Below are 14945 nucleotides of genomic sequence, written 5' to 3'. Positions count from 1 at the left end.
CTAAAGAAATGCACAATGCCAGTTTCTGTAGGCGTAATTGGGACAGTGAATGGTAGGAGTGCTTCTTCACCTACTGGGAACTGTGCTGTGAACACCAGTTCATTTCCAACAAAGGGAAGCATGGAGAAAATTAAAAACAACAGTAGTCGGATTCAAAAGAACAGCCAGGACCTGGGCAAACTTCACCAGAAGATCATTCAGAAAACAAAAGAAAAGGTGAAACACTGTTTTTTTGCTCAAGCACTTGAGTACAATACACTGCATGAAAACTCACTTCACTGCTCTGTTGTTCCCGGCAGCCTTTCTCCTGATAAAAAAAATGTGGACTTTCATTACTTTTTATTTAGAGATCCAACAAAAGACCACTAGAGATCTCCAGCATGAGTGGCAGCCAATCAGGATCATTGTCAGATAGCTCCAGTGATGGCGAGGAGAGCAGCAGTGATCCTGATGACATGGAGGAGGAGGGAGAGGACGAGGAGGACAATGATGAAGATGAGGATGATCAGAGCAATGATAGTGAGGACTCTGATTCAGAAAAAGAGAGTCGAGTGGAAAGGAAAGTCAAGGTAAGCGTCTCTAACAAAAGCTTTTGGTGTTTGTGTTTAAATATTCAGCAGCATATGTAGTGTTGTCCATAACATTTTTAAAAGACTTTCCTTTTTTAAGTTTCTTTTTGAATAATGTACCAAGATAAAAATGTCTGGTAAAAGAAGTTATTTTGTAAGTTTTTTGTCTGACAAATTTGCACTCTGTTAAGTAGATGTTATGTGGATTGTCAAGAGCAGCTATGGTGGTGGGTGGCAAACTGGATGTATGTGCTAGCTGACAGGGCTGCCACTGTGAGGCTCTCTCAGTAGGAGCTGACATGACATGCTGTCTTTTCCTCATCCTCCTACTCAGCGGCTGACACAGAACACTTCTGAGAGTAAAAAGAAGAGACCTTGCACTGCCGATGGAAATACAACGCCAGACAGCCATCGGGAGACTTTGACTTCCCCGCACCGCCTGCAGTCCTCTTCTCGTCCTGCTGGCCTGTCACAGTCCACAGCGCTCTTCCTCCAGAGCTCCAGGATTGCAGAGGAGAAAGGCCAGCAGCACATCAGTGTCATCCAGGCCACAGGGTTGGCAGCCGGCAACAGTCCCCTAGCACCGTCCCACAGGGAGGCCTCTCCTCTGCGCTCCAGGTCCTCACCCAACCCTGTCTCCTTCTCCAACACACCGAAGCACTCATATCCTTCCACCTCACAAAAGCACTTCTCTCATTCGTCCTCACCGAAGCATGGCTCTGTCTCCTCCTCTCCAAAAACTCACCCTCTCTGTTCCCCTGCAAAGCCCCTGCCTCTGTGTTCCTCACCCAAGCCTGTCTCCCTCTCCTTTTCACCCAGACCACCAACACCGTCAGCCTCACAAAAGCCTCCACATAAACCTAAATTCCTGATGCCCTCTCTGAAGCACACCCAGCTGGCTGATGGCATGAAGGAGAGCAGTGGAAACCCTTCTGATGAAAGATTGTTACACTTGAACAGTTTTAAATTAAAACAGGTGAGTTATATTTGTTTTTCACATTGCTGCACTGTAGCTTCAGCGTTTCTGTGTTTTTCTTTGAATTCTGCCAAAGGTACAAAATAACAAATTACTATAATGAAATCAGGGCTTTTATTATACTGCATGTGACCACTACATGACTAGAAGTGACAATGCATTTAGCTCTATTGGGAATACTTCACAAAATTGACAAGCAATTAGCTCTGTTACGCTTTGGGATGTTTGTTATCAGGAGAGGAGAAATCTGTCTCTTTTAACAGGACTCTGTTATTGTCACTGTTTTGAGAAGGAGGGAAAATGTAGCAGTCTGTAACAAGGGGGTTTTAATTCATATGCCGGTGGTACATTAAATACAGGCTTTTGATTGCCGGAGTATGACAATGGCAACAAATACAAGATGACAGCTAGAGTCACACAATGGCACTAAGCCAAACAATTTGAAAATATTTTTCCACAGCAGCCTTTTTATCTTTACTGGAGTTGACAGGCTTGAGCCTGCTCTTCATTGTCCCTGTCTCTTATTACACCTTAAATTCCTTCATTCACAGCCCACAGTAATGTAATGTGAGTGACAGTTTGTGTAATTACTTCTTATTTTTTTCTTTGTTTCCCTTTCTTTTTCATTTTTACTCATGAAGTCCCTCCACTCCAAGAACTCTGTGAAGCAAGCGTTCTCCCTGCGACCTAAGAACCAGAACTGGCATAAAAGTCACAAAAACTCAGCATCCTCATCATCGCAGACACAGCATAAACATTCATCAGATACCTTGAGCAGTCATTTACTGTCTCTCCCACACAGCGATGACACCAATCTGTTCTTGAGCCATCACCTTAATGGAGCGATCCACAGCGCAGTTCAGGATGCCCCTTTGGCTCTCATCACCAAGCCCCGCAGCCAGAGCAGCACCCCCAGTAGCAAGCCCCTCCTGGTAGCCACCAGCCCTCCCTGTCCCATGCCCATCAACCTGAGCACTGGTACTAAGGACATGTCTGACAGCTCTGCTTCCCCACTTAAATCATCAGCCTCATCAAGTCTTGCTCACAGACCAAGAAAGACCAAGACTCCCAAGTCTCTGCATCTAGTGAAGAGCCTGTCTAAACCCAGCTCATCCTGTCCACCTGTGGACTTGGTCAGAGGCAGTGAGTCTGATATCCACAGCAGCAAAGACTCAGACGACTCTTTAGGAGATGACTTGGACGACGACGATGAAGACAATGAAGATGATATTGACGGTGAAGATTCTGGCAGTAGCCTGTCAGGTTAGATTAAACAGACCCTTTTATAAAGCGATAGTTAAGATTTTTTTTAAAGTGGGGTTGTATGAGGTACTTATCCATTGTCAGTGAATTACATACAGTAGATGGCAGTCTACAGGCCACCAGTTTGGAGAAGCAGGCAGGCCCACTGCCATGGAAGCTAAGCACTGGACTGCTGTGGATGGGGGCAGCAGTAAAACATATTGTAGCCACCTAAAAAAGTTTGTGAATGTTATATTCAGAATATTTTCACCACTTTATTTTATCCTGAAACTAAAACTTATCTATACCATCTTCAAAGCCACCAGATTCCATTGATAAAAACAGTAATTTACCTCGCAGAACATGACAGCTGTTGGTCTACCGCTGTGTGCATCAGTAAGTTTATGTTATTGTGTGTCTTTTGTGAATCTGAACTAATCCTTGAATACATTAATACACACAATAACACAAAAAAACTGCTTGATCAAGGCAGCAGTAGACCAACAACTCCAGTGTTAAGCGAAGTAAAATTACAGTTTTGTCAAAGGAGTCTGGGGCTTCAAAGAAAGCTATCTAACAGCTTCTGTTCTCAGTCAGAAAGGGCTGTCTGATGGCAAGAGGAAGTGATGAAAATATTCACAATATAGCATCCACTTGAACCGATAATTATTGTTATGTAGGCTTCAAAAAATTCAAACTATCCCTTTAATTGAATGAAGAGATGCCACTGACAACATGTTATTGCAGATATAAGATGTGGGATGAGGTTTGGTCGTGGAAAGAATCCTAATTAGGTTGTAATTTTGCTTTCTCTCTGTTTCCCTGCATCACGCTGGAATCCCCCGCAGAGTCAGAGAGCAATCTGGATAGCGATTCTGATGGCTCCGAGGATGATATGAAGGAGCGCAGTGAGACAGCAGCAGACAGCGATGCAGAAAGGACTCCCCTGAAACGCACTAAAGCGCCCTTGTCTTCTCACAAGTCCACCTTGAACCTCTCAGCCAACTGCTCCCTGCTTAACCTGCAGATCGTCAAGCCTCCTAGTTTATCTAGTGGTCTGCTCACCTCCACCACAGTGACCAGTTCAGGGGCAGCGGGTAACCACAGCACCCTATCGCCATCCTTCACGTTTGCCACGCTGCCAGGTAACAAATCTGTGTTTGCTCAACAACCAAATACATCCCTAACCTACAATACAGCTTTACAATTTAATGAGATACTTTAAAGGGGATCTTTGTATAGATATAGATATATAGATGTATGAAATGTTACAATGTTAGGTGTTCATATTAAATGTGGCTTAGGTTTTAAATGATGAGGTAGTCTTATGTAAAAGTAAACCCTGTGAGCAAAAACTTCAGGCTTCAGATCCTTCTGAATACTCAGTTTCCAACGGCTATTCTGCTTCTGCGAGAAACTCATGTCAGCTTGTGTGAATGATTATCCAGGCAGGCTACTGCACGTGCTTACATCACGTAGCCCACGCTGCTACATGCTAACATCAGGGAAACCTTTAATCCTGGTTGCAGATGTTGTTAATTTCTCTCCATTTCGGATCATGTTTCTGCTGCAACATGTCCGGTTGTAAAGATTTTGGTTTAGAAGCTCTTATAGGGGATTTTCCATGGTAGAACATGCCGCTTTATCCATCACAGTCATTCCCCAGCTGCAATGACTGTGCAAAGATGCCCAGATGTGGAAGACCTGAAACACTGACCACTCAGATCACACTGGGCTTTTTCGGAAGGGGTGCTCAAAGAGACAGGTGCTAAAATGGAGCGTCTCAGACAGAGGGTAAACACAGGTGTTCCAGCACAGACAATATGAGACAATAAAGCGTTTTTTGAACATTAAAGCTTGTGAACATGTTCTTGTACAAACCTGAAAATGAGCATAATAGGTCCCCTTTAATTTGTGATTCAGACTTCAGGAAAGCGTTACTCACTCAGATAACAGAGCAGGATCATGAGTCCAAAGTCAGCATGGTATTTATTTTTCCTCCACTCACTTTGCTTATTCAGACTATCCAACCTATCAGTGGAAAAATTACGCTTATTTTTCCAGTATGAAAACATGGATCTACATCTCTCAGTAGTTCCAGCTTAAAATGAGCTCTCTGGAAGAAAGTGGTTGCGTCATTGTTTTGATGGTCCCCAGCAGCTTTTGCTTTAATAACCCAGGCAGATGCCTTATACATCTGATACTGGATGAGTCACGGAGCATATTACACTATTAACAGAGCTCAATTCTGACTTGCCATAATGGAAAAGTATTCTTTTCCTTTTCCATTTAATAGCAGTAATGCATGAGGCATGTCACAGCGGTATGTCATAAATTATATGATGATCTTAAAGAAACATTTATAATCACTGAACTGTCATGGCAGTGGTGAGGGTTGCTGCTGTAAGAGGTCTGTTTCTTTGTTTGCACTTCTCTTATCTGTCTGAATACTGTCTGTCTAACATTTTGATGTTGATACCCATAGTCTGCCATTTAATTTATAAAACAACTATCCACAATGAAGTGATGTCTAACAGAGTTTCCTTTTGTTTGAGGTTCTGTATTTGCAGTGCAGTGCCCCCCTCCTTATTCTGTGTAGTGGATATATCTGTAATCATGGCAGGTTGTGGATTTGCTCACGTCCCCCCTGGAGGTGCGAAAAGCGCTGAGTCATTTCTCCTGTTTTCTAGGACCAGGGAAGAGGAGGAGAGTAACAGATGAGAGAGTTCTGCGGTTGCCTCTTGAGTTCGGGTGAGACATTGTGCATGCACTTCGTTTTACAAGACACACATAAAGGTGTGATGGACTGACCATGTCCCATTTGTCTCCACAGTTGTGCATTGTTTGTGTTTATGCAGTTAGTGTTGTAGTAAAATGTCAGCTCACTGAAGGCTGGCTAGTGACCTTTCATAAAAGGTCATGTGTGGTCATCTTTGCTTTGTGGTGCAGCCCCAGACACATGATCATATCTCAGGAGTGGCCACACGATGAATTGTGTTTTAGAAAACTTTCTTAATGATCAAGAAACTTTCAGTGATGACATAATCACCCCTGTAAGAAAATTGAATAAGAAACACTCCATTCCTTCAACTGCTACTGTTATTTAGCCATTACGAGCAAGTTGTTTATCTATCATCTGATATGTAAAAGTGGCTAACTGTGTAGATATGAAACCTGGCATGAATGTAGCAATCATGCTCAAACAATTTCCCCAGGGTAAATACCCTACCTGTTACTGTAAAAAGCACCACTAGAGTTCCTTATTTGAGAAAAGTGACGTCTTCATCAAGAGCTAAGTAGGACTAGACCACAAAAAAAACCCATCCTCGCCTTGCTTTTTAGGGGCGCCTTTAAAACCTCAGTCTTGAGCAGTAGGCAGGAAATGAAATGAGGCCCAGCACTTAAGCATCAAGGGGTTAATTGCATCCAGCCTCAACATAGACATGCAACATTTGTAGCTCCCTGCCCACAAATTCTGCAGCCATGGATCAGAGCGCCTTTCATCTTCTAGGGATGTTTTTCATCAGCAGGTTCACAGGAAACAGAGGCCATATGACTGTATATCAGCCCGTGCTCTGTGCAGGATAACGGCCTGCATGTCCTGTGTGTGTAAGCCATGGCTGCTCTCCAGCGGAGCTCGTAGGAACTGAGGGGTAGCCCTACTTGGCGCATGGCCATTTAGGAGTGCGATTACTGGAAGGGTCAGAGGACGCCAAGGCCACAGACTACACAGCTGTACAGACATGATTAACATAGTTTATCTCCTTGTTTGCTTGATCTTGTCAACTTGAAGATGATGTGTATCTGTCTTACATTATTAGACTTCAGGAGAGAAGTGTTTATTTATAATGAATAAACACAGCTGTACAGTGGTTATGACATTGTTTTTACTACCTTGTATGTGCTCTTTGCAATGTTTCTTCTTTGTTTTCTTAGGTGGCGGAGAGAGACCCGTATCAGGACTGTCGCAGGTCGTCTACAAGGAGAGGTGGCTTACTTTGCTCCATGTGGGAAGAAGCTGCGTCAGTACCCTGATGTAATGAAGGTACATCTATAATGTGTCACTTTATTTTTTATTAAAATTAGATTTATATCCTAAAATGATCGTATGTGCTCACTGCATCAGTATGGTGTTATGTTTCTGCCCTCAGGTGGGAGATGATGACGTGTGAGATGTTTGACCAGTTAATATGGCTGAAAATAACTGCTTTAATTAATACGCATTGTTCTTTTGTCTGCAGTACTTACTGCGGAATGGAATAACTGAAATCTCACGGGATAACTTCAGCTTCAGTACGAAAATTAAAGTTGGTGACTTTTATGAAGCCAGAGAGGGACCAGAGGTAAATGTTTCTTCTTGTTTTTTGATAGATTAAAGATATGTTTCAAACTAATGTTCTAACTGATGAAATTGCACTGATAGAAATGACAATGCCTGCATCTTTATTTATTTTTAGAACTCTGCGAGACATCAGAAGGTCCTTCTATTAAATGTAGAAGTTAGTTTAAAGCATGAAAAACGGTCTAAATGCAGGAAAAGTAAAAAAAAAAAAAAAAATGCATCCTGAGGCATGTTGTATGTTCCCAACACCACCACACTGTTGTAGCTTTAAGTAGTTATACCAGTCAACATGTAAAAAAAATCCATGAATTAGAGTAGATGATTAGTCTTGCCAATTTTTGTTTGTTTTCTTATATTTAATGCGTCTTTCTTTCCCCAGGGTTTACAGTGGGTCCTGCTGGCAGAGGAGGAGATCGCTCCAAGTATCATAGCGATGGACGGGAGGCGCAGCAGGTGCACACAGTCTGAGCGGCAGCCAATAGGTGATGGGAATGGGTCCAGACAGTGGAAGTCTCATCCTCTTAGTATTGGTGAAAATAGCTTCCAAGATGTCGGTGATGCAAAGCTGCTACGCAAACTAGAGGCTCAAGGTCAGTTTACTGCAAATGTCAGCAGCACCTGATCAAAAGAAAACAACCATCAAACACCTTCAACTATTGGCTATACAGCATATTGTGTTAGTTATTTATACTTAGTGGTATGATGTCTTTTGTAAGGATAATTGAGTCGCTGATGATAAAGTGAGCACTTCATTATTTACAGCTCAGTTTTAAAGGAGTTTAATAGCTATGTGGACATTAATAGTAGAACAGTTTTCAATTATCTGTTGTGGTGTCACAACGGGTTCTTCATAGAATCACAAATGATAGAAATTATCTTATTGATTTCTCAATAGGCCGTATTGTCACTATTGCACAGAAGCAGAACCTCCAGGCACTTTCTCTGAAGGTTGTTGAGAGGGATTTGGGGAATTGTAAGAGCATCTGTGGGTCACTTTTTCATTTAAGTCCTTAATAGGGTCTGTGATTTCAGTAACATATTTCATCGTGCTGCAGAAATAGCTCGACAGGCAGCTCAGATCAAAATGATGAGGAAGCTCGAGAAGCAGGCCATGGCGCAAGCAGCCAAAGAGGCAAGGAAACAACAAGGTAAACAGCTTCTCCGTGTTCACACTCTTCTAACACTCCATCGTAATGCTGTGTGCAAGCCTAATGTGTTGTGTCTTCCAGCAATAATGGCCGCAGAGGAGAGGCGGAAAAAGAGGGAGCAGATGAAGATTCTTAAACAGCAAGTAAGGACCCTCCTTTGCATGCATTGTTTAATTTTCCGTGCAAAGCTTCATAACCATCTGCAGCTGCTCTGTTCTTATTCAGAGTTTGTGTGCTCCAAGGTGAAAAAGGTTTTTAAACACAGTTGAATTGCTTTTGAATTCCTACAAGGAAGTTGCTATCCCTCAGAATGCTGCACCTTCCTCATCTGCATAGACCCACTGTACTTCTTCACCCCACACCCCGCTCCCTCCCGCCACTCTATAACATGCATGACTTAACAGTTAATTCATTTGATCTTGCCCTCATCCTTTTACCAGGAGAAGATCAAGCGCATTCAGCAAATTCGTATGGAGAAAGAACTCCGTGCACAGCAAATTCTCGAGGTTCGTCCTGAAAGTTATTGCAGAAACATTCTAAAACACTTCCTTTCTGCTGTTGATAGGATTTTTAAAAAACCCAACCAAAGGCTATTCCTAAATTATGTGGTCCCACTTCCAGCCACATCTAGTGAGTACATGTGACTAATGCCTAATTGGTTTTTTTGCAAAAGTGCCATTGAATATGAAAATCTCCTCAGACCATGATGGAGCTTAATACAAAATACAGTATTTCATTAAGTAAGAGGTGGCCCAGAGTTTACCGTGGCTAGGTGAAATACCTATTTTGCATTCTCCCACTAATAGAAGCTGTGAAGTATTTTAGCTTTTATAAATCAAATTTCAGTTGACACGCTTGGCAAGCAGCTCTTAACAGGATTTCGTTGTGGCTATAATTACTGATAGAAATTTTGCTTAATTTATTCTCACTGCCTGCTGGTGTTTCATAACTGCAGCCATTTTGTCTCTCAGTGTTAATGGGGGGAAATAATCATCTCATTGCTCAAGATTTCAATATGTTAGATGTGACTTTATCAGTGAGCCACCGGCTCTGTTTAGTTCTCTGTGGAATATTTTCTATTGATTGCATTAACAGATGATTAAAGACAGCAAACACATACCAAACTTAAACATTATTTTAAGTACACCACAAACAAATCAGATTTATAGATATTTCACAGATTTAAGATATTTTTCATAGCCTTTTATAATTTCTACTTGATGATTTTCATTTAAAAAATTATCTTCAAGTTTTCATTAATCAGAGTTTGCAGGCCCAATCAAGCTCTCTTGTGGTGTCTGCATTTTATGTGTTTTCAATTAGTTCATTGCACCTGTTGTATGACCTTAAGACCTGTTTGCACTTAAAGGCAAAAAGAAAGAAGAAAGAAGAAGCAGCCAATGCCAAAATATTGGAGGCTGAGAAGCGAAATAAGGTGAGTAACATGATCAAGCTGTGACTGTTTAAGGCCCTGATCAGTCTGAGCGCTTTTTTGTTGAAGCAGGCCACAATCAAACGGAGCAGTTTTTGCAGCGTGCCTCTTTTATTTATGTAATTGTGACTTGGCAACAAGAGTCCACAAACCAATGGGTGACGTCATAGTAGCTACGTCCATTATTTTTACAGTTTAAGGTCCTTGGGCTAACCTTTGCTGTGAGGTAAACTCACAGATCTTAGTTTGTTAATAGTTAGTTACTTACCTCGTGACTAAACATCCGCATAAAACATGGACAGGTGGAGGGCACTTGCTCTGGCTCTAAAAGAGGGTGAGAGGCTTTTCCCAAACAGCTCGTTGGAGATCTGTGTGGGTACAAGAGACTTGGCACGTGGAAAAAGTTTGCCTGGAGCAGGGGTGTCCAGTCTTTTTTGAAGGGGGGCCAGATTAGATAATGTGAAAATATCTGCCGACCAGTTAATTCTCACATCATATGGATTATTTTTTTTTTTTTTTTAAATCACGTACAAATCAGACAATCGCAGCTGTTTTATATTTCACTGAAAAAGTATTCAACCTTCCACGGCTCCTGAAAATATCTGCTGCTAGGTAACATTTGTTTGCTTGTGTACTATCTGCTTATGAAAACACATAAGTTCCACCTGCGTGGTTCCTACTTGGTGCCTGTCTACAAACTGTATGATAGTTGTGCCATTGTGACGTGAATGGAAGAAATGTAAAATCATCTTGCTACAACAAGCTGCGGGCCAGTTAAAGCTGCTCCCTGGGCCACAGTTGGCTTTCGGACCGGACTTTGGACATGCCTGGCCTAGAGGGCTTTCTGTCAGAAAGCACTGTAAAATTGGAAAAATGGATCAGACAAAAGAGGGAAAAAAAACAATGACGCCGGGTGCTTTTCTGCTCTGAGTTGGAAGTTTTTTTAACTCGAGGGGATCAGGGCGCTCCCGCAGAAATGCTAAGCGCATAGAGCGGAAAGATGCAAAGTGCTCAGCAGTGCAAAAGCAGCAAGTAAAACCCTTCACTTCCATTTAATTGTTTTAAAGCCGCCCCAGGCTGCTGAAATACTTTCTGTTTTTGACTGCTAAAACTTGATTTCAGCTGCCACAAGTATCCCTCATGTCCTTGACTCACAGTCTTTTGCCGTTGCTTCTCTGCTGCATGTTTTTGTTCCATTGTAAATTTTTGTGCATATGTTGTGGTTTCTAATTGACATCTTTTTTCTTTTCTTGAAGGAGAAGGAGATGCGAAGACTGCAAGCTGTCATACTGAAGCACCAGGTAGGTTTGTTTTTTAATCCACAACCACATTTTACCAAAACCATTCTTCCTCGGTGTTAATGAATGTCTTGGAGATGGTCTCTAACTAATGATGATTTTCATTAGCCTAATGGAATTGTGTTGTACAATAAATCCTGTCAAATTATGCTTTGCGGTTCTCTTGGGGTATTTTTTATTGGAGCTTCTCAAAGGTTGGATTTTTCTTGCACTGATTTTCCTGTGTGATTTTCTATTTCTTAATACTTTGCCAACTCTTTCTCCCAGGAGTTGGAGAGGCATAGACTAGATATGGTATGGGTATGTTTGTTTCTGTACATTTAACAACGTATTGTGAACGTGTTGTGATAAATGGTTGCCATCATAGCAGTGCGTAAAGTGTAGCATTGGCTGCAGTCATACTACATCCCTCTGCATGGCTTTTCCACAACAGTGCACTGCATACATCTACGCTGTTTGTCTCTCAGAGAAAACACATCCATTATCTGGCCAACGCAGTCAAAAACGCCTTTACTCCACAGAAATGTAACAGGATGCAAAGCACTCTGATAGCCTGAAAGAACACCATCTCCATATTACTTTGTTTTTGTTTTGGATTGATTAAATTTAGGTGCTCAAAATCCTTTTACTCTAAAGCGTTTAAGCCAGCTTTCTAATTCATTCTATCACCTGAGGAAAATCAATATGCAGTTTGTATTCCTGACAGTGATTTGCACCACTGAGTTAATGGAAACAACATTTTTCCTCATTTGAGATTTAAATGTTAATTCATTGCTGGTTATTTGCTTCATTATTCTCACTAAGTATATCTGGACTTTAAGGGAGGCAATGATGGCACAGATGGACACCACAGTTAGAATATGCAGTAATCATTTAAATTTATTTCCCAGGATAGTTTCACACGACTTTGTCCATCAGTCGATTATAAATTCTGTGCTTTGCTTGTCCCTGTGACACTTAATATTTGCTGCTTATAGATCTAAACCTCTTGGCCTGTATCTTTCAGTCTGCCGTCTTGCCGACATGCTCAGATTAATAATGGCTGTTTGTGACTTTGAGCTTATGCTTTGTGTGTGCATCGCTACCTGCAGTGTGGCTTTACATCTGTCATTGTATTCCATTTGGTTTAAGGCAGCTACAAGGAGTTTTTAACTGGTTATGAAACAGTCGCATTTTAATACTGATGCCATTACATTATCTACATAAGCAAACGAGACCCTCTGTATATAGTTATTCTCAAAAGGAGTTTTCAACTGGCTTTGTATCATAACAGTTTGAGTAGTATGTCTAAATTAAGTGTAGTAAACTGCCTTCATCCTACATACTTCCACATTTTTGTATGTCAACCACCACACAGTATAGAATGGGATCGAGAGAGACCCGTCCCTCTCTGTCTCCTTTTCAAATTCAGACCAAACTCAGATCAAATTGTAAAATCAGGCAGCGCTGATTAAATATAAACCAAGATTCTGTTGCTGCATTGCCTATTTCTCACACCTCTCACCCCTCTCCTGCAGTGAAATAGTTCTTTAATGCCTATCACCGGGTCTGTTTCCCTGCAAAATTAAACGAAACAGTTCGAAAGTACTGATCCTAAGAGCAAATGTTGACATTTTTCCAGGTAAAGTTTCTCAGTGAGTTGCACATGAACCACTTAAAGGGAAGCAGGAGGAGATTTTTCTGTAGAGAATTTTCTTTTTGATGGTTTATTTTGTGGTTAATGCTGATAGAGGGGCAGAATCAGCAAAGCGAGAAAGAGAAGGATTGATCAATTAAGAAAAAAAAAGACTGAAAGGGACAGTGAGCACAGGCAAAGCATGAGGCAACCTTGGTTGGTCATTCAACAGATGGAGAGAATTACAGGAGTGGAAAGGATTTCAAAAACGATCCTGAATTAGTCCTCCTTCAACTACTTAGATATACTGTCTATTTCACTTGTGACTAACATTGCAAGACAAGTTTTTACATCAATATACCTGTATGAATTTATGTTGGTGGCTAAAATAAGTTTACTTTGCTTCACAATTTTTATGTTAGTTATTAATCTTACACAGCCACAAATAGATACATCATGTCATCACTATGCATCTTGCAAACAGCTGTGTTTAAAAAAGGAAAATAGTGTAAAAACAAATTGCATCTTTCTTTCACCTGCTTCCAAAACACATGCACGACACAAGGCGTAGGCGCCCATGGAAACACCGTCGCTTTTGTCCACATTTGCCGCCAAAATCCACACAAAATGAAAGTTCCTTGTAGTTGCTTTAACTATGTTTTTTTTGTTGTTGTTGTTGTTGTTGTTGTTGTTTTTAACTGCGGTGCAATGTGCAACATTTTGATTGTGTGATGCTTGTGATCTGTGTTTCTTCTACTGTGCACGTACTGGGATTCAGATTGATTATTGCATATATGAGCTCTTGAATAGAAAAGAAACTGTGTGTCTGTGCTCTGCCAGGAGAGGGAAAGACGCAGGCAGCACATGATGCTCATGAAGGCTGTGGAGGCCCGTAAGAAGGCGGAGGTGGGTAACACCTGATCTGCTTACATCCCTGTGTGTCTGGTCATTCCTGCTGCTGTGTTCTGCTACACTGTTTTATTGTTTGTGTTTTTTCCCCTTGGTAATGTATATTTTTTGACGATTCAACACTGCGGTAATTAAGGCCATAGTTTGTGTTTTCCATCCTCTGTAACTGTGAGCAATTCTGAGCTCATTAGTCTGCAGGAGTGTCAGTAACACTTTGTCTTGGCTGTAGGAGAAGGAGCGTCTAAAGAAAGAGAAGAAGGATGAGAAACGGTTAAACAAGGAGAGGAAACTGGAGCTCAGAAGACTGGAGCTGGAAAAAGCAAAAGAGCTAAAGAAACCAAATGAAGACATGTGTTTAGCAGATCATAAGGTATTCACTCACCGTGGCGCTGCTGGCAGATAAAAATGAGAGTTCATGCACGTATGTCACCGTGGATATTCTCCATCTGTGGAGTAGATGTGTGGAAAAGATTGGATTTTCCTACAGCACAGGGATTTTTTTCAACATGGAAATCAATCAGTATAATTACTGTAGGAGCTATAGGCATGAAGATTAGAAATGCTTTTGATGAATTTATGGTTTTATTGTTTTACTATCAGATCTACCAAAATAGATGTGTAATATCACTGAAAGCATCTGGAATTGATTAAACAGAGAGCAGGTGTAGGTTAAAAACACTGCCACCAAGTGGCCACTGGTGCTATAACACCAACCAGAGTGTTAGTGATCACATACTGCGGTCAGAGATTTCTTTAAAAGGGTTTCATAGACAAACTACTGGTAGTCTGAAACAAGCAATATCAGCTCTGTAAGATAGCTGAAAAATATATTTAATTTGGTCTTAAATATTTTTTTAACACTTATTTATACAAGCAGATTTTATTACTGTCTTAATGTGGATTCTTTCACAAATTGTTGATTGTTTTTATTCCTCTCCAGCCACTTCCAGAGTTGTCCCGCATCCCTGGTCTGGTCTTACCAGGGAGTACTTTCTCCGACTGCCTGATGGTGCTGCAGTTTCTGCGCAGCTTTGGGAAGGTCCTGAGGTTAGACATAAACCCAAACATGCTCAGTCTAAGTGACCTTCAGGAGGGGTTGCTCAACACTGGGGACAGTATGGGCAAGGTGCAGGACCTGCTGGTGAGCATGCTCTCCGCAGCTGTGTGTGATCCTGGCATACCTGCAGGTCACAAGGTGAGAGTCTGTTGTTGAATTTGAAATGATTCCTGTATTGTAATTTACATGTGTATGCACACACTTGCATACAAAAACAAGCGTACACCCGCTATGTGCCCCTAAAATGTATTGATTCAGATGTAGCTATTATACAAATATCATTTCACGCTGTTTCAGTGATTGATATTAACTCTTTCTGAAACTAATGCAGCAATAGATGTGAATTTCTTGAAAGCA

At 41.3% G+C, this 14945-nt stretch overlaps 1 protein-coding gene across 12 annotated transcripts in view; it reads left to right on the top strand.

The window, feature by feature from the left end:
• LOC125899576 (bromodomain adjacent to zinc finger domain protein 2B-like) overlaps positions 1–14945 on the top strand; it is a 66034-nt gene that overhangs the window by 38562 nt on the left and 12527 nt on the right. For 6 of the 12 annotated variants that reach the window (XM_049593986.1, XM_049593984.1, XM_049593979.1 and 3 more), the window contains exons 6-23: positions 23–216; positions 348–569; positions 904–1545; positions 2187–2808; positions 3636–3932; positions 5478–5538; positions 6724–6832; positions 7029–7130; positions 7509–7719; positions 8185–8277; positions 8359–8420; positions 8718–8783; positions 9647–9712; positions 10966–11010; positions 11275–11307; positions 13463–13528; positions 13761–13901; positions 14472–14726. In XM_049593986.1, coding sequence (XP_049449943.1) covers positions 23–216; positions 348–569; positions 904–1545; positions 2187–2808; positions 3636–3932; positions 5478–5538; positions 6724–6832; positions 7029–7130; positions 7509–7719; positions 8185–8277; positions 8359–8420; positions 8718–8783; positions 9647–9712; positions 10966–11010; positions 11275–11307; positions 13463–13528; positions 13761–13901; positions 14472–14726 — 3287 coding nt within the window. The remainder of the gene's footprint in view (positions 1–22; positions 217–347; positions 570–903; positions 1546–2186; positions 2809–3635; positions 3933–5477; positions 5539–6723; positions 6833–7028; positions 7131–7508; positions 7720–8184; positions 8278–8358; positions 8421–8717; positions 8784–9646; positions 9713–10965; positions 11011–11274; positions 11308–13462; positions 13529–13760; positions 13902–14471; positions 14727–14945) is intronic. The other 6 variants (XM_049593987.1, XM_049593983.1, XM_049593991.1 and 3 more) reach the window with 5 other exon arrangements.

Source organism: Epinephelus fuscoguttatus, linkage group LG13, assembly GCF_011397635.1.
Source record: "Epinephelus fuscoguttatus linkage group LG13, E.fuscoguttatus.final_Chr_v1".
NCBI classification, from domain to species: Eukaryota; Metazoa; Chordata; class Actinopteri; order Perciformes; family Serranidae; genus Epinephelus; species Epinephelus fuscoguttatus.
Note: the sequence above shows the minus strand (reverse complement) of the source record. Positions and strands in the feature narration are given on the sequence as shown.